Raw genomic sequence first — 27,018 nt, 5'->3', positions numbered from 1 at the left:
GGAGGGGAATGAGAAGCGCGCAGACGGCTCGAGGGCCGCACTGCGCACGCGCGCCAATCTGTCGCAGTGGCGGATGGATACGGCGGAGGTGCTGCGTCTCGTTTTCCACGACTCGTGGACTTGTCGGGGAGCGCGCGCGCGCGAGGAGAAATAGTCCATCGGAAGCTGTGCTCCCTCCGCCGGAGAGGAGGCACTTGTTCTGGAAGGACTACTTCGCGAGGGTGGGGCCGACGAAGAAGAGCCGGCTACCGCCGCCCAGCTTGAGGTGTCCTTCCGCTGCCTCCTCCCCGCCGCCATTTCAGGAGGAGCCGCCGCCCCCGCTTGTGAGGAACGACGGCGAGCGCTGTGTGTGGCGCTATGGCGGCCTCAGTGGGGAACGTGGCCGACAGCACAGGTAGCGAGCGGGCGGGGGCGCCCTTTTGCTGAGGCTGCGGCCCGGCCCGGCCCGGCCTGGCCTTAGGGGGCTGCCGGGGGGGTTAGTCCAGGCCGGGGGGGTGCGCCGCGCCGGCACCTGCGGAACTCCCTGCCACAGGACGCGCATGGGACTGCTCGTGGCGCTCGGCAGCCCCTCCTCCGCCTCGCTGGGCCGGTGCGGGAGGCTCGCAGCGCTGCTTGCCGTTCGCCTGGGCTCGTTCCCGGCCTGGCTGCGCCGCCTGGGCCTTCTCTGGGCCGACAGGGGGAGGCCGCGCACAGCACGTGGCGCGTGCAGGCCGCCGCCGACCCTTTCCCGACCGCGGCCTGGGGAGCGGGCCACGGGAGCAGGGCTCGCCCCCTGCCCAGAGCTCCTGCTGGGCGTTGTGCTTCTGCGAGCCCGGCGCAGGCCGCCTTGGCTGGAGACGAGCCCCATAAGTGGGGCTTTTGGGAGAGGAGCCCTTATCTTGGGGGCAGGCAGGAGGCACGCCTCCCTGTAATGCAGTTCACTATATCGCAGGGACGTGCGGTGGGTGGGGAGGCAGGTGAGGCAGTGCCTCCCCACTGGAGACCCTTGAAAAGCGTTGCGTGTGGGTGGTGGGTGCTTGAGTGCCTCCCACTGGTGGTGCTTTTCAAGGGTCTCCAGTGGGGAGGCACTGCCTCACCTGCCTCCCCACCCACTGCACATCCCTGCTGCTTTAGGACTTCATGATCCTCACAGTCCGTGGTGGTATTTTTCAGAGCACTCCGGTGGGGAGGCACTGCCTCCCCTGCCTCTCCACCCACCACACATACTTGCTAAAGTGGACCTATCACTACCATGCATAGGCCAAAGGAAAATTAGTCCATGAGCTCTTGGAGACCACCTTGGCCTCCAGAGAGTCAACCACAAGGCGACTGTAGATTCAGCATAGGTTCAGATGAAGTTTCTTTGATTGTTGTGCCCAGTTTTGTTGCGGGGGTTATTTTCCCACACCATAGAGTTCACCTAGCTTCATTGTTAGTGTTAGGCCTTCAAAGTGCTGCTCTTTGTGTGCTCCTCAATAAGATCTTGTTGATTATCTTAAGTCAAAACAAGTATGTAAAAATATACGTTAAAATCACATTGAATTATCCTTGTACATGGTAGCATTTGCAAACTGGTTATGATTATTGACAGTGGTTCTCCAACTTTTTCAACTGGTGGCTCCATTGACCTTACTGGGCCATTGGCCATGGCTCCCCCAATTGGGCTGCAGTCCTATACATTGTATAGGGTGGTGGGTTTTTTGCAAGGGTTCTGCAGCTCCCCGGCTGGTTTTCGCAGCTCCCTGGGGAGCTATGACTCACAGTTTGGAAACAGCTGACTGTTTTAATCACCTGTCTCCAAACTGGTGACCGTTGTGTACTAGAAAAGGTTTCCCTGGCATGACCAGAATGCTCTATTCTGCCAGGGAGCCTCCTTACCGTGCTGCCAGTTTCCCCCAAATTCCCTGTGAGCCAGCCCCATTTGTCTGGAAAGCCAGGCACAAAACCTGCTGACCCTAGAAGCGGCTGGCCAGCATGCAGTTTGGGAGAGATTGGCAGTATGTTAGGGAGGCTCCCTAGTGGAATGGAGTGTTCTGCTCACCTGGGGGACTAATTCGGCCATGTAGGACATGGTATGGAAAGCACTGCTTTAAATGAAGCAAATGGTAGTTGTGAAAGCACCAACTGCAGATGCTTTAATTTCTAAAACACCCACACACAGACAGACAGACAAAGATCCTTAGCCCTGAATATCTCTTTTCATGCTTCAAAACTTCTAGATGGTTCAATTCCAAGGAAGGGCTTTTTCTCTTTCCGGTTTCCGAAGATAAAATGCTAAATGTGAGGAGAAAGTGGAAAAGAGCAGGGGTATCCAAACGTTTTGGCCAGAGGGCTGCATCAAATATCTGGTGTGGCGTGGAGTGCCGGGGGAAAAAAAATTAAAATATAAAATTTAAATAAATAAGAGATGGAACTTAGATGAGTGAATAAATAAATGAATGGCTCCGTTCATTCAACCTCTCTGGCTGTCAGAATACTCTCCAGACACAATCAGAGCACAGTACTGGTCATGTTCAGTTGAGTGGGCCAGAGGCTTTCAGGGGACAAGAGGTTGGCCACAGTCCGGAAAGAGGCTTGCTGCGGGCTGCATCTGGCTCTGGGCTGGGGTTTAGAGACCCCTGCTCTAGAGGGTACTGGAAGGATTTTCTCTGCAACAGATTGTTGTTCTTTCTGACAGCAGGTTCTTAAACTTATTTAGCCTGCGTGGCCCAGCAGGTGGAGAACTGAACTTAGACTTGAGTTGAGTTCATGTCACATCCCTTGTTGCAGACCAGTGATATGGGCTGAAAGGTTTTCCATTGCTACGCTTTATGTGGAAAATGTTTCCATTTCTGAAAGCGAATTATATTTTATAAAATCCATAACATCAATAGATACAATACTCGTCAAACTGGGAAGTTTCAACACCATGTGTAATCAGCCTCAGAAATTGGATCCCCATTGGTTTGAAGTGTTGACCGGGTTTCTGGTTGAATTTTTTTAAAGGAAAACTCGCATAGCTGTGGTGGGCTTAATGCAGAGGTACCAAAACTTTCAGGGAAAGTTTGGGACCTGGTGTTTTTGGGGAGGAGGTGGTGGCACAATTGTGCTGCCACAGTGGATGAAAGGGTTTTTTTTTTTTAAAGGTACCTGGGGGGTTGCTGTGGCCTTCCAGAGGGTCTGGAGTGCCTGCGACCCCTTCTGCAGACCACCCCGCAGCTCCAAACTGCTGTAAAATAATAAGCCATTTCCGGTTTTCATTGTGATACCAGAAGTGGATTTTTTTTCAATTTATAGCAGTTTGGAGGTGCAGGGGGGCCCGCAGAGGAGTTCATGGGCACTCCAGAGCTCCTGGAAAGCTATAGTGACCTCAAGGCAAGTTTAAAAAAACCCTTTTGTCCCTGCAGTGGTATGATCATGGCAATTGCACCATTGCCACCCTGTGCCTGTTAAGGGGGTAGTGACAGACACCTCAGTTTGGGAACCTCTGGTTTAAATGTATTTTCTGGAGGCAGTAATCTTTTGCTCCAGTTCCGCACCTGTAATGGAGATTAGTGGTGATAATGCTGATGCTCCCAAAGGCTCTGTTGGGAGATAATAGAGGGTTAGAATAAAATAGCCAAGGTAGAAAGCCAGTAGATGATATCTTGTTAAACCTCATTGCCTATACCAGTGGCTCTCAAACATTTTAGCACCAGGACCCTCTTTTTAGAATGACAGTTTGTTGGGTCCCACCTGAAGTCATGTCATTAATCTGGAAGTGATGTCATGGTTGACGGCGACATCAAGAAGGAAGAATTTTAACTCTCTTGTATGTATGACAAAAATCAAATCAAGTAAACTAGAAGCTTACAATAAGCATAAGTTGAAATATTTTTTTAAAATAAAGAGCTGCCTACTTAACCCTACTTAATCAAGCAGTCGCTTAATCAAGCCCCAATATCCCAAAGGCTGAAATTCTATCCACACTTAACCAGGAGTTAGCCTCATTGATGGCCATTGTTAAAAGCATCTGCACAGTAACCTGTTAAAAGTACAGATCTGTAACATTTCCCATTTCTCAAGCCCCTCTGTGTTCTAGCAGGTCACTGCTGGCACAAATACTTGGTTTTCTTTTTAAAATATGAAGCACTATTCCGCTGAAATCAAACTGCTTAAAAATAAAAAAGGAACTTAGAAGCTTAATATGTCGACTTCACCTGTGGGGCTTGTTGACTCAACATGGTCAACATGAAAGGAAAATTCCAAAGTAGTAGCAGCTGTGTAAACTTTCCATCAGGCTTGAATTAGGCTCTTAGTCAAGGGTTAAAATTTTCCTTGCGTGTCCTTGAGGTCGCCATTTCTCATCAGAGTTCCTGCAAATTGGGTTTCTTGGTAAGAATTATGAAACTTGCCAGAATTTGTGTAGTCTGACTCTAATTGTAGTCAAAACAAATGTCATCAGCAGCAAATAACCCTTCCCTGGCTTCACTAAGTGGCCTTTGAGGTCACTTTCTGTTCTGTCTGAGGCAGTTGATTTGTTGCTGCTCATCTCTGGGGAAGTGAATGATTCCCATGTTTGAAATTCTACCAGATTGCTGGCTTTTCTTGGCCAGGCAAAAGTGCTTCTGAGCTGTGTTGTTTTGGGTCTGGTCAGGTTAGAACAGAGACTCCCAAACTGGGGCATCTCATCCAGGGAAACCCTGGTGCTGCCCCCTTAAGGGGCAACGGTGCTCCTGTGTTTGTGCTGCCACGGGGAAAGGACTTTTTTGTACTTCCTGGGGACAGTGCTGGCCCTCTGGAGGGTGCAGGAGACGTGACTTCCTCTGTGGACCAGCCCTTGCCTCAGAACTGCTCCCAAATGTGATTGTGACCTGCTTCCAGTGTTCATCCAAAAACTGAAAGTGGGTCACAATCGTGTCTGGGAGCAGTTCTGAGGTGAGGGCTGGCCCACAGAGGAGGCCACGCACCCTCACCCTCGAGGACCAGTGCTTCCTTGGGTAAGTACAAAAGAAGCCATTTTTAATGATGGCAGTGCAATTGCTTAAGCAACGTTGTCATTCTTCTCCTGCAAAGGCTTAAAAATGGTTCAAACTCTCAGGGAAAGTTTGGGGACTGCTGGATTGGAGCTTTCTCAGTTTGCCCCTTTCTGGGAAAGGGAAAGCAATGTTCCATGCTTGGAGATCCCCAAGGGCATAAGGCTTGTTAAGTTTAGCCAGCTTCACTCCAGTCTTTGTTCCTCACCATTTAATCGCAATCCAAGGGTTGGCTTTGGTGCCTTCTTCTCTGGCCCTGGTTCCCCAAGATTTTCAGATTCCCATTTTCCAGGAGAAAGTGACCTCCAGTCTGCATCTTTTGGGCTCAATCCTTTCCCACAGTCAAGGTGACTCTCTCTCTCTTTGCATTACTGCAGCATGTTTTGCATCTGGCAATTCCCTCAACCTACTGGGCCATTGGCCACAGCTCCCCATTAGGACTACAGTCCTGTACATTGTATAGATTAGTGGGTTTTTCTGCAAAGATTCTGGAGCTCCCCTGGCTGGTATCCATTTCTCCCAGTTTGGGAATCACTGCCCTGGGCTAATATCACCTCCCACAGTTGTGGAGGGGCTGAGCAGGATGTTTGGTGTAGGGCAGGGGTGTCCAAACATTTTGGCAGGAGGGCCACATCATCTCTCTGACACTGTATCTGGGGCCAGAAAAAAAGAATTAATTTACCATTTAAAATTTGAATAAATTTACATAAATGAATATATTAGAGATGGAACTTATATGAATGAATGATGGTCTTGCAGTAGCTCAAGGCCTATAAAAAGCCTTGCACAAAGCAAGGCCAGCCTTAGCTGCCACTGCTGCAAGTAGTGGGGGGAGCCCTCGTCCCACAGCTCAGGTGAGAGGTCAAACAGTCATCCTCTCACTGAGAGCAGTTGCATTGGGCCAGCACAGGCTCCAGCAAGTCTCTGGAGGGCCAGAGGCTCATTGGAGACTGGGGGCTCCCTGAGGGCAAGATTGGGAGCCTCTGAGGGCCGCAAGTGGCCCCCGGGCCGGGGTTTGGGCACCCCTGGTGTAGGGCACTCCTGCAGAGGTCTATCTCATTGTGCCTAACCTGCCAACAATGGAGTAGCTGACAGTTGTAGAGGCTGTCAAAGGGTAGGGTTATGTGCAGATAGGCTGATAGCCTGGGCATGTCAGTCTGAACAGTGGTATTGCTCAGAACATGTTTCATCTCTTGAGAGACTTGCAAGAATCGGGGTGTCTTGTGCTGTTTCTTCATATGATGATACTAAACACAGTCCTTTTCTCCAGCCCTGTTCTTAGCGTGTACAGTGAACTCAGGAGGGGCCAACAGAAACCAGATAATAATCTGGTATTTGGTCAAATCTATGTTTGTGGGTCATTACAGATCTAAGTATTAAGTTTTTGTATATGTGGATTGCTTCTGTTTAACAGAATGGTGGTTTAAACTGGTGAATGTATTTCTAGTGTAATAATACTGCTTTTGTAAGTTTAACTGTGGTTCATAGCCCAAAGCTTTCTTGCATTTTGTTGTCTCCCCTCCCTGGGGTATGGTAAATGTGGTAGGAATGGCAAAGTGGCCTCCTTCCATGAGCTCAGCTGCATTAGGGAGAGTTTTGGTTAATCTTTCTACATAGTTGAGAAGCAGATGGTAAAGGTTCAGGAAAATGAGTTAACAACTTCCTCTGAAAAGTCTGAAGAAGGCCTTCCAGAAGATGTTATAAATGTATATAGCAGGTAATCTTTGCTTGCTGTATGCTTTCATTTTACTGCATGAAACACATTTTAAATTTTATTCTTGCATTACTTCACCTATTTCAAGAAAGCAGTGGTTTGAGACAGGGTTTACTTGTGGTTTGTAAAGTAGGCCAAGCCTTGTATTGTATTGAGTTGTTTGGTAAACAGCCATATGTTCAATATCCTCAGGCAGTTTTTCAGGTACAAATATTTAGCTGTCTCAGGGACTGGCTGAATTTGGATGTGTATTGTATGTTTAAAAGGGGAGGGAATGTGCTAGAAGTGTCATCTGGAACAGAGTTCTGTGTTTAATCATTCAACACCTCCTGAAGTTTTATGTCATGTCAAGCATTTCACCTTTTAATTTGTACACCATAGTTTGTCACTTTCTTTTCCCATTTTCTAACTTTTTGTTTTCCCCCCTAAATGTCCTGGTGATTCTTCAGAACCAACGAAACGTATGCTTTCCTTCCAAGGGCTAGCGGAGTTGGCTCACCGGGAGTATCAAGCAGGGGACTTCGAAGCTGCGGAGAGGCATTGCATGCAGCTTTGGCGGCAAGAGCCCGACAACACTGGGGTGCTGTTGTTGCTCTCATCCATCCACTTCCAGTGTCGCAGGCTGGACAGGTAGGAGTCCGGGGTATTCTTGCCCTCTGTGTAGGATTCAGCCTCAAAGGAAGAGTTGGTGGAAATTGTTCTGGGTGTGAACAGGCTTCTTGCTTCTGCCTTGGGCCCATTCTTGCCTTATGTGCACAAAGTCACATGCAGCAGAGTTTCTCACTACTTGGTGCTTGATTGTAACCCTCCTTTCCCAAGGGTTTTAACAGAACCTGGCTTTAACCTCTTCTCTTACAGCTGCTGTTTTAAATCAGCTTTATTATGATCCTTTTAGTGTTTGCTATCAGCTACCTTGTGACTCTTTGGTCTAAAACTAACATTGCAGCAGCTTATTTTAAATGCTTTGTCCAGGAGGAAACACCCTGCTTTTCGTCTTGGAGAGAGAAGTAGTTTCAAGTTTGTGTTTGCTTCTGTGATTTCAGCATCTGGATTTTTCAGGGCTTTAATAGTGTTAGAAATTCAGCAATAATTCCCTCTGGAAATTCTTGATCTTTCCAGAGGGAGAGCAAAAAGACTTATAAGCTTGGAAATGTTTTTGTTCAGGAGTTTAAAACTTTGTCTACAGGAAGATAGGCACTTAATTTTGATTGCATGATATGTAAGCCAGAATCTCTGCATAACTGGATTTGACTTGCATCCAGGCAGAATCTATTCTTTGCGTTGTAGGAGAACGTTTGTGTTTTCATTCCTGCAACAAGAATAATACTTGAGTGTTCTCAGGGTTATTATGGTCTAGTTGCAGGTGGCTTGTTTGAACTTTGTATTTGCATCTTTGACCCTCACTGTTTCTGTAGACTTTGCTGGTTTATTAGAATTTTGGCAAGTAGATAAGATGATGAATGATAATGTTATATGGTGTGTATATATAACATTATGGAGTGAGATGTCTCTGCGTTGAGGGGCTTTCAGTCTAGGTATGGACACAAAGGAGAAGACAGAGGGAGGAAAGGGGCATAGGGGCTGATGGAAGCAGGGGAAGCATATGCAGTGGTTTCAGTTACATGTATGTGAACTTGGTTATAGTAGGCAATGGGGATTGCAGATTAAATTTCAGTGATCCTGCATTTTTTCTAGGTCTGCTCACTTCAGCACTTTGGCCATCAAGCAGAATCCACTGCTGGCAGAAGCCTACTCGAATCTGGGGAACGTGTACAAGGAACGTGGGCAGCTGCAGGAGGCGATAGAGCACTATCGGCACGCCCTGCGTCTCAAACCAGACTTCATTGATGGATATATTAATCTGGCAGCTGCTCTGGTAGCTGCAGGTGATATGGAAGGGGCAGTTCAGGCATACGTTTCTGCCCTGCAGTACAATCCTGTAAGTTGAGCTCTACCTGGAGATAGTTCTCAACAGTGTAAATAACAGCTTTGAGCTTGTAAGATTGCAAAACAGCTTGCATTAAGGTCTTGTAGTTCTATAACTGGCCCAGAATTACCTGCAGTATAAGGCCTGCAGTTAAGATTTTCTCTTGGGCCTCTACAACACATGTATTTAAAATCTTGGGCTGTGTCCTGCCCCTTGTGTGGTTTTGTTTTTATCCTGCTTGTAGTTAAAAACAACATAATGGCTTATGTTACAAAAATGTTAAAAGTAGGTTTAGAATAGTTGAATCCTGACTTAGTACATTGAAATAAATAAGATGTGTTGAACATGACTTACTGAAGTCATCCCCTTAATTCCAGTGGAACTTAGCCGTGGCAACCTGCCTTTGGAAGCCACTCAATAAAATCAGCAGCAGGAAACTGCTTTTAAAAACCACAGAACTCAAATTGGTTAAAGTTTTTTGAAACAAAAACATATTAACTTGCTGTCTAAAGGCAGCCCAGCAGGTGGTTGAATGGCTCTTCCTGGGTTATGCAATGGTATTTAGTCAACTGTGTTTGTTATGTTGTTCTGGCCACTGACAAGAGTTTTAGAAAAATGCACAGGGAGTGGGGGGGGGGAGCTGCCACTCTTGCTTTGCTCATCTTTGCAGCTGCTTTTCCTCCATTCCCATTATGTGGCTGCTACTTGTAGTAATGCCACTATAAGGGTGTTTAGTCACTTTCAACTACTTTCTCAAGTCTGACATAGCAGGTGCTGATCATTCAAGTAGAGCCTAGTGGCACCCACTGGATGCTGGCATTGTTTAGTCACTGGTGCGTTTGCAGTGTTCTTAGGAATGACGCAGTGCATTTGATTTTCAGGACTTGTACTGTGTTCGTAGTGACCTGGGGAACCTGCTCAAAGCCCTGGGTCGCTTGGAAGAAGCCAAGGTAGGTGTTCTGTAGAATGAATTTTAAACATCAGTCTGTTGAAACTATGAACACTTGCACCAAGTCTTCAGTTCTCCGTTGATCTGCAAGAGCCCAAGAAATGGCTGAAAGCTGAAGGCCCTGCATTGCCCCAGAGTAGTTGCAGGGCAAGATGTGGCATGCCCCTGTTAACACTTGGTGTAAACAAGAAATTGAACACTGAGTCTTGCTGCTGCAGAACTAGACTATCCAATATTGTGAAGTGACTGGCAGGGGCTCCACCATTCTCTGATCTGGAAATAACATTCCTTCCAAACTGAGGCTTGCCGGCTGATGCCAAGCCTGTGACTTAGTTGGCGATTCCTGTGAGAAGCAGGTGCTCTTCTAAAGTCCTTTGTGGCTTGTAAGTGGAGAAGAACCTTATCAAATATTACCCTGTGAATATGGCATTGAAAAGCTCTGACTATTCTTTAACCTTTCCCCCAGACCTTCATAGTGGAAGAAAGGCTAGTAAACTGTCATAGTTCAGTGCTGTCTATGATTTGCTCCTGGGTTTGCCCAGATGTCCAGGTGATACAGCTGGTTTGTTTGGAAAATGAACTGATCAAAGAAAAACTTGCTTCAGTCAGTGGAAAGGTGGCTTCTAGCAGTCTGGCTTCCAACCAAGGATTTGAACACCAGGATGGATTTTGAAACTCTTGGCATACTTAAAAACTTGGATTGCAAAAAAACCTGGAATTGTCTTGTTACAAGCCACCTTACGCCGCCGCGCAGCAGGGGTGAGGAGTGTGGAGGAACCAGAAGGACCTCCGAGTCCTTCACTTCAAGCCCCACGCGCATGCTTCCAAGTGGAGTGTATGAACAGGGTAGCTGTCTGGCTGGTTACTGCTCTGGTGTGGGAGGGGCAAGGCTATGTTTCAGGGGAATCTGATGCAGGTCACTGGGGATGGACCACAGAGTACAAATTCTTCAGGTGGCTGCCCTGGGCAGCACGATTCCTGATTGGCAAGGTTTGATATGCTAAATTGCCACTGGTGACATAAAAATGTCTTTTTCAGAAGACACTCATGTTCCTGGCCTGCCAGGCAGACAGCTAACACGATTGCACTTCACTGCAGCTTCTGGTGTGACTGGTATAGGCCAAGACACTGCGCCTGCCTTAGGATTGCTGACTTCTTTATTTCAGAGCTCTGGAGACACATAGTTTGAAAGTGTTGTTCTGTTTTTGTGAGAAATCCATTAAACAAGGAAAAAAATATCCTGAATAAATTGCAATGTATTTCTTTGACTATCAGTGCATTTGCAAGACCAAACCAGCAAAATATTTGCAGTTTGAAGTGAAATTTGATTTTTGTGGAAGTTTTGGAGCCTTTCTTCCAACAAATCCTGCTGTTTGCAGTTGCCCCGATTAACCCTTTCCCTTCTGCATGTCTCCCATGTTACAGACAAACTGCCCTCAACCCCATGTGTTAGACATATCCAAAGATTTTCAATTGCTTTGTTGAACTTTTTACTAATGATCTTGTTTTATTTTCTCTCTTGTTTTTGGTTTTCACCATTGATATTGTATTTAGAAGGTTTCAGGTGGGTGAAACCTCCTATTCCATGCGTAAGGTGCCTCGCTGAAGGGAGCTCGAGGCCTGGATCTAGGGCAGACACACTCCTCCTCCTCCTCTTCCAGCAAGGAACGCACCGAAAAGTCACATGAGAAATATGGTAACGGGTTTGTAACTGCCACAGCAAAACCATTTGCCTCCATGCCTGAATCTTCTGTCTTGTGGCTTCAGAAACAGCCTAAGTATTTTAATGTACAAGCAAGTAATGTTAGAATATTTTCTAGTCCTAGCCACAATTCTTTCAAAGAAAATAAATTAAAAGTAAATTAAGACTTAAGACATAATTGGAGATACTTTGTAGTTAAAGCTTCTAACTCTTCCTGGTGGTTCATTTTTTTCCTTTTTCTTCTTTGTTTGGATTGCAGCGTTCTGCTCTTCTGATGATGCGCTGTGATCCTGCAGTAGCGCAAAGGCTGCGCGGCGGAAATGCGCATTGCGTGCGATTGAGCCCTTGTGAATGGTTGACTAGATGATTCGTCTCTAACTGGGTGGCTCCCTGAGCTCCATGCTGGAGGCTTTTGGACGTGATTGGGTTGCACTGTGTGCAGATTTCAGACATAAATTGAAAACACTCAAGATTCCACATGGGCTTGACTAGTAGACTAATCTATCTGGTTGGCCGTTCATGGTCTTCGGGGCGTTCAGCAAAGCGCAGCAGTTTGCAGCGAGAGCGCAGCGGCGTGCTGTTAGGGAGCGCCAGCGACTTCTTGCGCTTGCATTGCAGGGACCTGAACCTGTTGTGCAAACCTGTCATTTGAGGTTTTGGAGGTGGAGGGAGAATGCTGAGGTGTGGAAAATGCCATTTCTAGGTAGGATTAGCAAAGTGTAACAACACACTGAGTGTAGGTACCTTTCTCTTTAGTGTGTAGTTTGTATAGGAGTTCCAGTTTCTGAACTATCTTTTGCGAGGCATCCAGGCATTTACCAGCTTGCTGTCCAAACCAGTGCAGAAATCTCTTGGATCACCCCCCCCCCCACACACACACACACACTTTTTTATTTGAAAAAGTATGCAGAGGGTTCAGCTGGGAAACATTTGCATGAGCCTCCTGGTACAAGAGGAAAGGGAGAGTTGAGGATTTCTGAGAGGCGTCAGTGCTCTGGGAAGTGTACAGCTGGGCAAGGACCAGCATAACTGACAATGGTGGGTTTGCACTTGGGTTTTGGTTTGCGCCCGCGTAGGATCAGCCAGCTGTTTACAGCACATTAGTTTTGGCGCATGCTAGCCTATACTGCAGGATCACTTTTGGCTGGTCAGAGAAGGAATACTAATTGCCACTTTTCTCTTTTTCTTTTGTGCAAATATTCCCTTCCCTTGTATCTACCTATCTCTAACCCTTCCAAGGCCTGTTATTTGAAGGCAATTGAGACCCAGCCAAATTTTGCAGTAGCATGGAGTAACCTGGGCTGCGTGTTCAATGCTCAAGGGGAAATTTGGCTTGCCATTCATCACTTTGAGAAGGTAACCATTAATGGGCATGATCGTCCTATGAGTGTCTTAACATGTGACTGCAGTTTTTCAAACTGACTTGTCAGACCATAGTAGTAACTGATGGATACTGGCATATTCTTATTAAAACATGTGTCCCATTCTTCAATTCTGGGGCTCCTAGAGTGGTTGATGGCATAATTTTAAATCATGTAATAGATCAAACAACAGAATTACTAAAATGCAACAGCAGCACTCCAGTAAAATGGAGCAAGTTTGCATTGAAAGGCCTGGGGGAATAAAAGGTGGTTGCCTGATGTCCCAATTCCAAAGCTAGAAAAAGCTCTATACTCTGGTTGCCATCCAGTTGGTGGCAGACCAGCAAAGGAAAGGACTCCTGAGGCTGCCCTTGAAGCGCAGATTCATGTGGGGGGAGGTGGTCCCTGTCTGTTAAGGGCTCAAATGTCTGACATCAGCCCTTTGTGTCAGTAGGAAGAAGGTCTGCTGATCAAGATTGACAGTATTAGTAAAGGAACAGCTAGTAAAGGAACTACCTAAGTGATGTAAATGAGTTCAGGTCATCTGGACTGGGTGGACTGTGTCCTAAAGGACTGAAAGAACTTGCTGAACTTGTACCCTCTGCCATTCATCTTTGAGAAATCCTGCAAGCTGCCCCAAGATGAGATAGTGACTCACATTGCCCTGATCTTCAAAAAGGAGGACACAGGCAATTACAGACCTTTCAGTCTGACTTCCATGCCAAGAAAGATATTGGAACAAGTAATAAAACAGTCAGTGCAGGGATTGTTTGACAGTGGAGAACACTGCAATTACTGTAACTTTATATAAAGATCACTGTTTTGTACTGCAACAGGCCAAATTAACTGGGCGTTTTAAAATATCTTTAAGGCGGTGACTCTTGATCCAAACTTCCTGGATGCTTACATTAACCTGGGGAATGTCTTGAAGGAGGCACGCATATTTGATAGGTAAGCAAGTTGAATGGCTCTTCCACTGTCCAGTAGTCAGACTTGGAGAGAGGGCTAATGAGGAAATGTTGTCAGGGTCCCTTGTTGCTTTGCTTTTTAAATCGTGTGTTTTGCTTATAGAAGTTCTGTGCTTTGTTTGATCCTTCTCGGTTGTTGACATGAACTGTAACCCCTCTTGTTTCAGAGCGGTGGCAGCCTATCTCCGGGCCCTGAGCCTGAGCCCAAACCATGCAGTCGTGCATGGCAACCTGGCCTGTGTGTACTATGAGCAAGGGCTGATTGACTTGGCCATCGATACTTACAAGCGTGCCATTGAACTGCAGCCACACTTCCCTGATGCATACTGCAATCTGGCCAATGCACTCAAGGAGAAAGGCAGTGTAAGGAACCCTCCTCTTCTGCTATCTGTTTGCGGTTATTGGGGAGAGGCTGTACTGAAGGAGTAGGTGCAAGTGATGGTGACATAAATCTGTAGAAAATACTGTTTTGGTACTTGGAGAGAGAATTTGTGTGACTTTCTCAGTAACTTTGGATTAAACTGTGCTTCATGTTTAAAGGTTGCGGAAGCAGAGGAGTGTTACAACACAGCTCTTCGCCTGTGTCCCACTCATGCGGACTCTCTCAATAACCTGGCAAACATCAAGCGGGAACAAGGGAACATTGAGGAGGCTGTCCGCCTGTACCGCAAAGCTCTCGAGGTACGCTTGTGAATGATTGTTGGTAAGACTTCAGTCTCTGAACCCAGGCAGTGGTGCCAGTGCAGCCTCACAGAATTGGACAACATCTTTAGGTGACTGGGTGTCCTGGCGTTGCTAAGAGCTAAATGTTTCCTGCAGGTCTTCCCGGAGTTTGCAGCTGCCCATTCCAATTTAGCCAGCGTGTTGCAGCAACAAGGAAAACTTCAGGAGGCATTGATGCATTACAAGGAGGCCATTAGGTAAGACCTGGAAATAAGTATTCCAAATGCTGCTGGCAGAGTGCATTTGTTGCAAATATCAACAGAGTGGTCATTGATCTTGTTGTGTGTGCTTGCTGGATGCATGAGTCTGTTCAGGTCAGTGGGCTGACTCTTCTGTTGGTGTTTGTTTCGTTCTCCTCTTCCTCACCACCTCCCCACACTGCAGAATCAGCCCCACCTTTGCAGATGCCTACTCCAACATGGGGAACACATTAAAGGAGATGCAGGATGTTCAGGGAGCTTTGCAGTGCTACACACGGGCCATCCAGATTAACCCTGCCTTTGCTGATGCCCACAGTAACTTGGCATCCATCCACAAGGTATGCTTGTATCTCTGGCTTGCCTTGTGGTTTAGGGAGCAGGCAGGTGGCCCTTGCTGAATGATTTGTCCTTTTCCAGGATTCAGGAAATATACCAGAGGCCATTGCTTCGTATCGCACTGCCCTGAAGCTGAAGCCTGACTTCCCTGATGCCTACTGCAACTTGGCCCACTGCTTGCAGGTGAGAGAAAGGGAGGACCTAGGAGTTAATGTCTTAACACAAATGTTGGATGTCTCAAAGGCTTTAACCATTGGCACATGTGAGCAAAACAGCACAGTACCTTTTGAAGAAGTGCTCCACAAAGTGACTTGAATGGCCCCCAAAGCCTTCCTCCTGCTTCTTGAGGTGTACTCAGAGTGTGGTGTTCCCTGTTTCAGATTGTTTGTGACTGGACTGACTATGATGAGCGAATGAAGAAGCTGGTCAGCATAGTGGCAGACCAGCTGGAGAAAAACAGGCTCCCATCCGTGCATCCTCATCACAGCATGCTATATCCGTTGTCTCACAGCTTCCGAAAGGCCATTGCCGAGCGGCATGGAAACTTGTGCTTGGACAAGGTAGGCGTAAAACCTAGAAAAAATGTGGCAGGTTGCTGACTTCTAGGCAAAGTCGGCTTGTGTGACTTTGACCTTGATTGTAACAGTGAGCTAAATTGTTGCCAGATCAATGTCCTCCACAAGCCACCCTATGAGCACCCCAAGGACTTGAAGGCCAGCGAAGGCCGGCTTCGTGTTGGCTATGTGAGCTCTGACTTTGGAAACCACCCCACGTCCCACCTCATGCAGTCAATTCCAGGCATGCACAACTCGGACAAATTTGAGGTGAGCTGCAGCAGAACAACGAAGGCAGTGGAGTGTACTCTGACTGGGAGTGTGCAGTTCTGGAACAACAATAGCTGTGATGCTTCAGACACAAGCCCTCCCCCAGACCCACTGTGAGAGGCCATTGTTCCTCCCCCTTAAGGTAGCCTGTGGGGCATCAACGGAGGGTTTCCTTGAAACTGCTTTTGAATGGCCAGAGTGCTCTGCTTTCTCTTCCACAGGTGTTCTGCTATGCTCTCAGCCCTGATGATGGCACCAACTTCCGGGTGAAAGTAATGGCAGAGGCAAATCACTTTGTTGATTTATCTCAGGTAAGAGAGCTCCAGCTCCAGAGAATGCTCAGCATCCTTTCCTGGCTCGAGGGAGAGAGTTACTGACAGGGTTCGGATGCTGGCGTGCACGGTGTCCTTCCTAGGGAAGCAGCGTTGTGAATGCCTTATGATGCCACTCACTCTTGTGCCATAGATCCCATGCAATGGAAAGGCAGCTGACCGCATCCACCAGGATGGCATCCACATCCTCATCAACATGAATGGCTACACCAAAGGAGCCCGCAATGAGCTGTTTGCCCTCAGACCGGCTCCAATACAGGTATGGGAGTAGACCTGGCAGACTGTTCAGCTGTCCTCATTTGCACGTTGTATTCTTCACCTTGCAATGCACCAAGGGAGCATCTTAACCATGCACAGTGAACATCTTGCAATGCACAGAGGAAACATTGCATATATGCAGCAGGGATCAAATGTGCACAGCTGTGGGCTGGGCAGAAATGAGTTAAAAACATTCACACCCTCTCCTCCTGTGAAGAGCTAGTGTGCAGAAACATTTGGCCCCTGACATTAGTCCAGAGAGCCCTCTGTGCCCCCATGAGGTTTGATAGATGAGCCAAGCAGAAAGCTCCCCCCTACCATGTCAATGATAGATGATCCTGCCTGCCTCAGTTTAGGGATGATGCCACTCTACCTTACAGCAGTCTTGTTGTGAGAATAAGACCAGCTTCTCAAAGAAGTTCCTGACCGGTGAGCTCTGGAGGGATGCCTGCCTATTGTTGTCTGAGCCCATATGCCTGAATAGGCCATCTGCATAGGATTCTGTTGGGTTTGGGGAGGGTGGTGGGAGTCCCTAAGACCTGGAGTGCATTGCCTTTTGGAATGCCCTTGCTTGACTGCTACTTTGCTTGGCTTCCAGGCGATGTGGCTGGGTTACCCTGGCACCAGCGGAGCCTTATTTATGGATTACATCATCACAGACAAGGAAACGTCCCCTGTTGAAGTGGCTGAACAGTATTCGGAGAAACTGGCTTACATGCCAAACACCTTCTTCATTGGAGATCACGCCAACATGTTCCCACACCTAAAGGTACTTGGGTGTCTGAGGTGGCAAGGCAGGCAGTGTGGGGTCTGCTTTACATTACTTGCTCAGGTAGTCAAGAGAAAAGCCCCAAACTTCTCAAACATGTTTTTTCTCTTTCAGAAAAAAGCAGTCATTGACTTTAAATCCAATGGGCATATTTATGACAACAGAATTGTGTTAAATGGCATTGATCTGAAGGCTTTCCTTGACAGCTTACCTGATGTGAAGATAGTTAAGGTGAGAGAGTGGGATGCAAGTGCAGTGGAGCCTGTTGTCCTTGTGCTGGAGAAGGGTGCAAGTGGGGGAAGGCAGGTAGCACGGGGGCAGGTTGGAGGTGCTGTGTGAGCAAATGAATGAGCAGAGACGGATCGGATCTCGCAGCAAGGGCCTTTTTGATTCTGTCACTTTCTTGTATCTGAGATACAGAGATACCTTTGCATCTTCTTGTGAGCATTTTCCGCTTTCTGAACAAGATGTCCTCTCTGGCTTCCAGATGAAGTGTCCCGATGGGGGAGACAATGCTGACAGCAGTGCTGGCCTCAGCATGCCTGTCATTCCTATGAACACGATTGCAGAAGCTGTGATTGACATGATAAATCGTGGACAAATTCAGATAACAATCAATGGATTCAACATCAGCAACGGGCTGGCAACTACCCAGGTGAGAGGGCAGCGGGCAAGGAAGTTGAGAGAGCATTCACATGAGTTGAGACTGTCTCAGGACTAGTGCCTGCTTTGGAGGCAGCTGTTTCTCCCTGCTGATGCTGCAAATTTTGGGCTTCTGCTATTTTTGTTTAAGAGTGATTATGGGCAGGAGTTGGCTGCAACAATTGGTTGGAGTTGTTCAGAAAGGCCCAGGAAGTCATTTAAAGCCAATCGGAGCTGACGCAATGTATGTTGGTTCAGACAAGGTCGACAGCTTAAACTGCATTTTCTGCAGATCAACAACAAAGCAGCGACTGGTGAGGAGGTTCCACGCACCATCATTGTCACCACTCGCTCCCAGTATGGCTTGCCGGAAGATTCTGTTGTCTATTGTAACTTCAATCAGCTTTACAAGATAGACCCTTCCACCCTACAGATGTGGGCCAATGTAAGTAGCCACGGTGTCTTGCCACTTGGCTTCCTGGAACATGGTCTTGGGAAGGCTCAGTGTTGTCTCAGTCTTATTTCTGTGCTTGATTGGAATATCCAGGAATTAATTTTTTGTCCCCTAACTGGCTTACAGATCTTGAAACGTGTCCCAAACAGTGTCTTGTGGCTACTGCGTTTCCCAGCTGTGGGAGAACCAAATATTCAGCAGTATGCGCAGAACATGGGCCTTCCTCAGAACCGCATCATCTTCTCTCCTGTTGCCCCCAAAGAAGAACATGTGCGAAGGGGCCAACTGGCAGATGTCTGCCTAGACACGCCTCTTTGCAATGGCCACACCACAGGAATGGATGTGCTCTGGGCTGGAACCCCAATGGTTACCATGCCAGGTAAGATGGGGGCTTTGCAGGGCTTGACTCCAGGATGGCTCCATTTTTGGGACATGGTGCTGTGTTTGTGCCATGGCAGAAATTCCCAACTAGGGGCACTGGAGAGTGTGGTCAGGCTGCTGGTTCTGGTGCAGGGGAGGGCAAGGAATGCTCATTGCTGCCTCGCTTGGAGGGCTGGCCCTTCCATCAGGCAGTCTTTTCATGGAGAAGCACACAAAGACTGCTTGAGGGGAGTGTTGTATGCAGTGAGCTTACTGTGCTTTGATTCCAGGGGAGACTCTTGCTTCACGTGTCGCTGCCTCCCAGCTCACCTGCCTTGGCTGTCCTGAGCTGATTGCGAAGAGCAGGCAGGAGTACGAGGACATTGCCGTAAAACTGGGAACTGATCTAGAGTAGTAAGTAAATGGTGTCTTGCAAGGGTGAAGCGTGTTGCTGCTTGGGCCATGTAGGTCTGGTGGGGAGCCTTCAGCAGCCCTTTTGCCTTGGGGAAGCTGCTTGGGCACATGGAGGGGGTCTTCACAAGGATAGAACATGTCACACCGAAGGGGAACTCCCCCCATGCAGCCTGTGTGACTGTGGCCCTCCAGAGGACCCTTAGTTAATGGCACTGAAAGGGGCAGGGGGAGAAAGTAGCAGGAAGCACTGATGAATAAGGGGGTGTAAACACTTGTCTTCCTGCAGCCTGAAGAAGATCCGTGGCAAGGTCTGGAAGCAGAGGATATCAAGCCCCCTATTCAACACCAAACAGTACACCATGGAACTGGAGCGGCTCTACCTTCTGATGTGGGAACACTCTGCAGCCGGCAACAAGCCAGACCACATCCTGAAAGCCATAGAGAGTGGCGAGTCTGCTTAAAAGACTGCACAAGCAAAAGAGGGAGAGCAACTCCAATTCCTGAGCCAGGGCAGTGGGGAGCCCAAGACTGCCATCCCTTCCTAATCTGCCAGGTGCTCTCTAGCAGATGTGGTCTATGTTAGCAATCAAGGAGCGCTGCCAGACTTGTCTCCTGCATGAGGAGGGAGATGACAGGGAACCTTAGGAGTCCTGTGAAGAGTTTGCAGTTGGACTGTGTGTCTGCAGGACTAGCTTTGCTGAGGGAAGGTGTGAGAGACTGGGCAGTTGTGGTTTCATGGATTGATTCCGGTTTCTTGTGAATTAGATCTTTCTCTCTTCCCACATGGATTTGGAATTGGAGCTTTTAAAAAATGTTTTGGTTTTCAGGTATTTCTGTTGGTACAGCCATGGGTCTCCTCTGGCGCTTTCCCAATGAGTGCATGTTCCTCCTTCCCTGAGCTCTGCAGAGTGGGAGGGTTGCTGATGAAGCTTTTCTTATTGGTTTTATAAACCACTTCAGCTGGCATTGTGTGTTTTGCAGCCCTTTGACTTCTCCTTGAGGGGGGAGGGTGGGCTTTCAATGCTGTGCAAGCTTAGATGAGGATCTTTAAAACTTCATCTATAAATTAACCTCAAGGTGGCACCTATTCTGCAGGAAAAAAGTTAACTCTGAAATGTAAAGTCTCCCACCTTTTCGAAGTACACGAAGAAAACAGCCACGTGCCAAATGCTTCTCCTTCTGAATGATGTCAATGATGTGCAGAGATGCAGGCCCGGCTGTTGTCGCACAGACTTAAAAAAATAAAGCTTTGACTTGTCCAGGTTGGCCCACTGGACGTGTTTCTTGCCCCTCTTTGCCAAAACTGCTGTCCTTGGGCAGTGGCCTCTTTGAGAAATGCTGTTTCTGGGCTTAAATGCAGCCCTTCTGTTCGCTTCAGCAGAAATGCACTCCCAGGTAAGTATGGATTTTCTTTTCAGTGTCTGCCTCCATGTTTTTAGAATAACTTTATTTTTGGAGACCACAGTTTTTCTGCAGGTCAGAAGAGGCATGATGATCTGGGCCTCTTTTTCTGAAGAGCCTGTCTTTTGTGAAGACTCTGAGCATGGCCTTCTGGCTCATGTAGCGAGTGATTTGGGGGCGAGGGACTGACAGAATAAGCAGGAAGGAGCTGCTTTCAAAATCTTTGCAGGTTTGTGACAGAGCAGCATCCTTGTAGTCAGTGGTGCTCACATGGGCATGCGGTAAATCATTAAGTACTAGAGAACCGAGTAGAGCAGTTTCCCTACATGTGACTGGTATAACACAAACACACCCCCTTAGTCTCAGTTGATGCTCAGATATGTAATTCTGAGCTATGCTTAAGTCTGCAGTGCCTGTTGTCTGTGTTGACCAAGGCTTAACACCGTCTTGCTTGAACAAGGAGTCTTGCTTTCAGAGGCCACTAGAGAGAAAGTGCTCTATGCCGCAGCAACAATTTGTCCCCATGCAGGTGTGGGCTCTTAGTCTCACCTTGGTAATAAGAGGATGCAGGTAAACACACACGTGTCCTGAATGAATTTGGAGTAGAGTTTTAACACTTCTCTTAGAAGCTGTATGTCCTGAACAGATTAACCACTGTGTATAGTTTTTAAAGTGGGGAGGGAAGATTAGACTTCTCCCCTTGAGAGTGTAGCTGTTTTTACTTCTGCTTGCTCACTGTAACAGCCTCTGTTTCCAGATAATTGTCTGACAAATACAGATGAAAATCACTGGCTTCCTGTGTATATGCTTGCTTTTTTCCCCTCTTTCCCAGCAGCAGCCCCCCCCCATCCTACCTGGTGGTGTTTAGGAGAGACTTCTCCCTTGGGGGGGCGGAGAAGAAAGAGATGAAAGGGGGGTGGGCGTGGGCAAGCGTGGGTAGCTCCTGGTTGTGATAAGGAGGCCTGCTGCCCATAAGTCAATCAGTGCAAGTTGGTGTGTCCCAAAGGGAACAATCTTGGTGAGATAGTCTAGCAGAAGCACTGTCCTTTGGGGGGGGGGGCTTGAAAGTAGTTATGACCTCAGAACTGCAACCTGTGAACTGTGTGGCATTGTTTCTCAAACTGAGTCAGGACCTGCAAGGAGGGTTGTGAACCAGTTTCAGGTGGGTCCCCATTCATTTCAATATTTTTAGTATTTCAGATTTGATGCTACCATGGTATGTGATTGCATCTGGGGAAATGTTGCAGATTTGGGAAATGTTGCAGATTTGTACTTTTGACAGGCTACTCTATATGCTTTGAACAATAAAGTAAATGGGACTTACTCCTGGGTAAGTGTGGGTAGGATTGCAGGCTAGGATTGTTAGAAAAATTTTCTGCCTGATGTCACTTCTAGTCATGACATCATGTCAGGTAGTTCCTGACAGATTTTCATTCTAAAATGGGTGCCCAAACCCTGGCCCTGGGGCTACTTGCGGCCCTTGAGGACTCCCAATGCGGCCCTCAGGGAGCCCCCAGTCTCCAATGAGCCTCTGGCCCTCCAGAGATGTGCTGGAGCCCACACTGGCCCGACGCAACTGTTCTCAGTTTGAAGGCGACTGTTTGACCTCTTGCATGAGCTGTGGGATGAGGGCTCTCCACTGCTTGCTGTTTCACATTTGTGATGCAGTGGCGGCAGCGAAGGAAAGGCCAGTCTTGCTTTGTGCAAGTCCTTTTATAGGCCTTGAGCTATTGAAATACCTTCATTCGTTCATATAAGTTCATCTTTAATATACACATTTATGTAAACATATGTAAATTTATTCAAATTTTAAATATAAATTCTTTTTTTCTGGCCCCCGACACAGTGTCAGAGATGATGTGGCCCTCCTCCCAAAAACTTTTTGGACACCCCTGTTCTAAAACATTGAGAACCGCTGCGTGTGGGATATGGCTAGAGGGCTTTCCTTCCACAACCCCTTGTACTTTAGAGCAGGGGAGTGTTTTTCTTGAGAAGGTCTGTCATGAAAATAGCCCTTGTTCACAGTCATAGGAGTGTGAGCACTCTTCTTTCTGGTGTGAAAGGTGGACCTCAGCGGTTTGGGCACTGCAGCAGCCGCTGGTGCCCTAAGTGAGAAAAGGTGGGGGGTTTAGTCTGCCTTGCAGGAGTTTTGCTAGCAGAGTAGTAGCATGGTTGTGCGGGGGCAGAGCACTGAGTGTTGCATGGCACTGCTAGGAAAGGTGGTGGGGAAAGGCAGGTGAGGCAGAGCCTCCCCCCAGTCCTTTGTACAGTGCCACCGCTGCCACGGGAGGCACCCAAGTACCCACCACCCACACACAACACGTGTGTGGTGGGTGCTTGGATGCCTCCTGTGGCAGCTGCGGCACTGTACAAACGACTGCGGTGAGAGGCTCTGCCTTCCGCACCAGCTGCCCTTGCATTGCTGTGCACTGTGCCCCCTAGCTACCCTACTCGCGTTCCTCCTGCACTACCGCCCTGCCTGCAGGTGTCGCCCTCGGGCAGGAGCTTCACGCGCTTGGAACGCTACATATTCAAGTCTCGCCCCCTCTACGGATCGGCCAATGGCGGCGTAGCAGGGCCTCTGTGGGTTGCCGTCGCCAATCGGAGCTCAGTCTTCCCCCCGAGTACCGCCCACTCCATGTACCCAGCCAATCGCAGCGCCCTACTGCGGCGCGTTGCCATGGCAGCGGAGCGCGGAACGCAGCCAATAGCAGTGGGCAGAACTGTTTGAGGTCCCGCCCCCCTCTCCGCAGGCCAGGCTCTGGTGCCAGGCAGCTGTGCAGGGCCGGGGGAAGGCATGGTAAGGAAAGGCGGGTGGCGGCCGAGCCCTCGGTCCGTGGCCATCCACTGACCCCCCCCCCGCATCCGGTCCCTTATAAAGGGACCGGCGCCATTTTGTGTGTGGGGCTCATTCAAGGGGCGTGGTTACGGGCTAGTGGGCGTGACCTGTGGTTGCAGGGTGCACGCAGGGCGTTACCCCAGCCCAGTGGACGTGGCCAGTGCGTGTAACTTTGGCTGGCAGACGGAGCAGCAGCAGGCAGCAATCCAACTGGTGAAGCTCCTACACTTCCCCTGTTGAATTCCTGCCTGTGTGGCCCACACAGCTTCTCCTGCTAGGAAAAAAGTAACTGCAGCGCTGGAGTTCTGGGAGCCCTTCCCCTCAGCCACCCACCCAGGTGGGAGCATCAGCAACAGGGAGGTGTGGTGGGTGGGGAGGCAGGTGAGGCAGAGCCTCCCCACCGGGGTCCTTCGAAGAGTGCCGCCGCCTTGGGAGGCACCCAAGCACCCACTGCTTGGGTGCCTCCCACGGCGGCGGCACTCTTTGAAGGACCCTGGTGGGGAGGCTCTGCCTCACCTGCCTCCCCACCCACCACACCTCCCTGATCTGCAGGGAAGGCAGGTGGTGGGTGGGGAGGCTCTCTTGCACTGCAGACGTGCCACAGACCAAGGGACAGCATGCCACAGGGGTTAGAACAGCAGGCAGGCAGCCTCCCATTCCCACACAGCTGTAGGTCTCATTCTGGCAATGTTCCTGGGTCAGCTTCTGCCTCTCAGTCTGAGCCATATGATAAAATGGGAGGGGAACAACCTGGGCTCCTTAGAGCAGTGCTTCTTAAACTATGAGTCCAGATCATGAGCCAATTTCAGGTGGGTCCCCATTCATTTCAATATTTTATTTTTAATATATTAGACTTGATGTTGCCATGGTATGTGACTGCATTTGGGGAAATGTTACAGACCTGTAGTTTTAACAGGCTACTACATGTATGCTTTTAACAATGATAGTCAATGGGGCTTACACCTGGGTAAGTAGGGATAGGATTGTTAAATTTTCCTGCTTGATGATGTCACTTCTGGTGCGTCCTGATAGAATCTCATTCTAAAAAGTGGGTCACGGTGCTATAAGTTTGAGAACCACTGCCTTAGTGGAAGGGTGGGATTAAAACCTGTCATTAAATGAATCCACTCCCAAACTCAAACCCATTTAGGGTTAATGAAAAAACTCATCCTAGTCAGAGAGATGCTCCTGAATGGTGTTTTGGGCCCAGCAGTGGCATCAAAAAAGGCCATGCACTTTTCCCTCTGTGTCCCAACTTGTAAGCAGGTGAAATCCAAAGCAGAGCCCTTCCCCTGAAGAGCTCAAAAGACAAGTGAGGGTCTGATGGAAAATGACTTTTCCTGGTTCAGGGATATTGTTCAGGGTTAACCCCCCCCCCCCAAAGATGGTAAATGTCTCTGCTGGAGGAGGGTTCTTGGTGACATCTCTGGTGTGAATCCCCTCCAGGCTCATAAGGGCACAAGGTCCATACCAGAGTCACCATCTCAGAAGAGGAGAATGGGTCCTAAGCTGGAACTCAGCGAGAACCACAAGCAGCAGATGCGGGATGCCTTTGACCTGCTGGATTCTGATGGCACCGGTACCATCAATGTGAAGGACCTGAAGGCAAGCAACAAGCCACTGCTCTGGCCACTGGTCGCTTCAGCTTCTCCACCTTCTGTTGTTTGGTTCTCTGACATCTGTCTGTTCTTGACACATGCAGGTGTCCATACGAGCCCTGGGGTTTGAACCCAGGAAGGAAGAGCTGAGGAAAATTGTGCTCGACGTGGATAAAGAGGGAACAGGGAAAATAGGCTTTGATGCCTTTTACTCTGTGATGATGCTCAAAATGGTAAGTTGCGCCTTCACATTCCTTGCCCTGAACATAGGGACAGCAGAAGCTCCCTGCAGGATCAGGCCCAAGACCCATCTTGTCCAACTTCCTGTATACCACAGTGGCCCAACAGATGTTTCAGGGAGTACTCAGATGACAAAACACCCGTCTCCTGTCACCACTCTTGCATCTGGCATTCAGAGAGGTTACTTCTAAAACCTAGAGTTTGCAGATGGTCATTATGGCTTGTAGTGCTGAAGGGTACAAGTCGGGTACAAGTTCACTGTAACAGAAACTTGCTTGCGTTGGAGCGGCCTCTGTCAGGCGCATGAAGCATTCTCATCAGGATGCATGTGGGCATTGAAGAAAAAATTGGGAGTCCAAGGGCCATGCAACACAAGATTGGTGGTCTTTCTTTGCAGTTTGTTGCAGTTTCTAGGTACATCCACATTCCAACAAAAATGAGTTGGGAGAACTTCAGTGGAAGTGGGCAAGCTCATTCTGCTGGGGTGACTTTCTCAAACTTATGTGCCAGGCAGGGTGGAACAAGCCCAGCAAAGCCCAGACCTAAAGGGGAAAGTTCACCGCCTCACAGGAGTGAACCCTTGCAGGTGAGGCAGAGGTGGTGGCATTCCTGGGGCTCCACTGAATTCTTTTCTTGTGCTACTTTGTGAAGTCAGAAATGGATCCCAAAGAGGAGATACTGAAAGCCTTCAAGCTGTTTGAGGACCACGACACAGGCAAGATCGCCTTTAAGGACCTCAAGCGCATTGCCAGCGAGATTGGGGAGAACCTCACAGATGAGGAGCTGCAGGTCAGCATTTGCAGTGGTCCTGGAGGTGCTGGGAATGGCCTCTGGGCCCAGTTTGACTCCCACTACTCCCCAATATTACATATTGGGCTGATGGCTGGGTGACTAGTCTGGGAGGGCAACCCCCAAAATGCTGCTCTTGAGGCTGGTAAGCAGCCCTTCAGATGGAAACGAATGGGCAGTAAAAACAGGTATGGTTTCTGACCCACCAGTGTTGAATCTTTTTCTTTGGGAATGAACGACCTGACTGGGTTCTGCTCTGTGAATTTTTTTTCTTACTTCAAAACCACCACCACCCACTACCTTCTCCACCAAGTAGCTGCTATGACCTCTGCCCCTTCTCTGCCTTGCAGGAAATGATTGATGCAGCCGATAGCGACAGGGATGGGGAGGTGACTGAACAGGATTTTCTGAAGATCATGAAGAAACCCTACTGAATGCTGAGAAGCTGGCCTCTGCATGCCTTCCAGGAACAAATAAATGGAAGGAGACTCTGCTGCTGTTGGGCAACGCAGATAGGGAGGCAAAGAGGAAGGGTGGCTTTCTCACACGTGGTCCCTTTGCAGGCAGTTCTACCAGGGCAGCATTAAAAGGGCTTTGCCCCAAGCCAGAGTTAATTGACTGCCGATATTATTTTGTGGCCAGGCGTCATCTTCCGCCCCTGCTGCTGTCCAGGGTGTGTGTGTGCAGGGATCCAAATGGTAGGATATGGAGGGGGGCAGTGCTCACTTAGCCCCCAAGTGCTGCTATCATTTCCTCCTGGCAAGACATTTCTTCCAATTTTCCTTTAGGCCTCAGTGTTCTTCTTCCTGTGCCCAAATTTAGGAGCATTCTGTACCTCCTGGACAAGCACCTCCCCCTTCCACCCATGCTACCTGCATAAAATGTAATGTGGGGGGATGTGTTGCACCTGTGCCCCTGATACTCTCGCCAGCAGCCATCCAAACCCTGCCTCTTTACACCTCCAGTTTGCACCAGGTGGCAATTGCACATGACAAACTGCACACAGAACTAGTTTCTAGCTTTATTGGGAGAAGGGCAGGAACACCAGCAGGGCAGCTTACAAGTTTTCCCTCAGAGCAACCAGGTTCAAGCAGGCAAGGGAAGTGGGTAGTCCGTGTGGCAATGTCCCCTCCACCACCCAGCTATTCTGCCTCCGCACTCAGCACAGAATCATGACTGAGTGTTGTGGGGCATCCCAAGCAGCATGTGCCCGTTGCCCCCTCCTCCTGCTCCCCAACCTGGTCT

The 27,018-nt window shown here is 48.6% G+C and overlaps 1 protein-coding gene across 2 annotated transcripts; it reads left to right on the top strand.

Annotated features, from left to right (window-relative positions):
• Nucleotides 1-141: 141 nt before the first annotated feature.
• Nucleotides 142-21,100, top strand: OGT (O-linked N-acetylglucosamine (GlcNAc) transferase). 2 transcript variants are annotated; one of them, XM_066639916.1, is made up of 22 exons: nt 142-394; nt 7,137-7,317; nt 8,383-8,626; nt 9,496-9,564; nt 12,505-12,621; nt 13,498-13,577; nt 13,762-13,957; nt 14,135-14,275; nt 14,414-14,514; nt 14,702-14,855; nt 14,935-15,036; nt 15,234-15,413; nt 15,519-15,677; nt 15,899-15,988; nt 16,143-16,268; nt 16,866-17,036; nt 17,151-17,267; nt 17,524-17,691; nt 17,971-18,123; nt 18,259-18,511; nt 18,783-18,906; nt 19,193-21,100. In XM_066639916.1, the coding sequence occupies exons 1-22, from the start codon at nt 358-360 to the stop codon at nt 19,365-19,367; spliced, it is 3,138 nt and encodes a 1,045-aa protein (XP_066496013.1). In that variant the 5' UTR covers nt 142-357; the 3' UTR covers nt 19,368-21,100. The 2 variants fall into 2 exon arrangements, with proteins under 2 accessions (XP_066496013.1, XP_066496014.1); XM_066639917.1 differs by having other exon boundaries at nt 143-394; nt 7,167-7,317.
• Nucleotides 21,101-27,018: the final 5,918 nt, after the last annotated feature.

Source organism: Tiliqua scincoides, chromosome 12, assembly GCF_035046505.1.
Source record: "Tiliqua scincoides isolate rTilSci1 chromosome 12, rTilSci1.hap2, whole genome shotgun sequence".
NCBI classification, from domain to species: domain Eukaryota; kingdom Metazoa; phylum Chordata; class Lepidosauria; order Squamata; family Scincidae; genus Tiliqua; species Tiliqua scincoides.
Note: the sequence above shows the minus strand (reverse complement) of the source record. Positions and strands in the feature narration are given on the sequence as shown.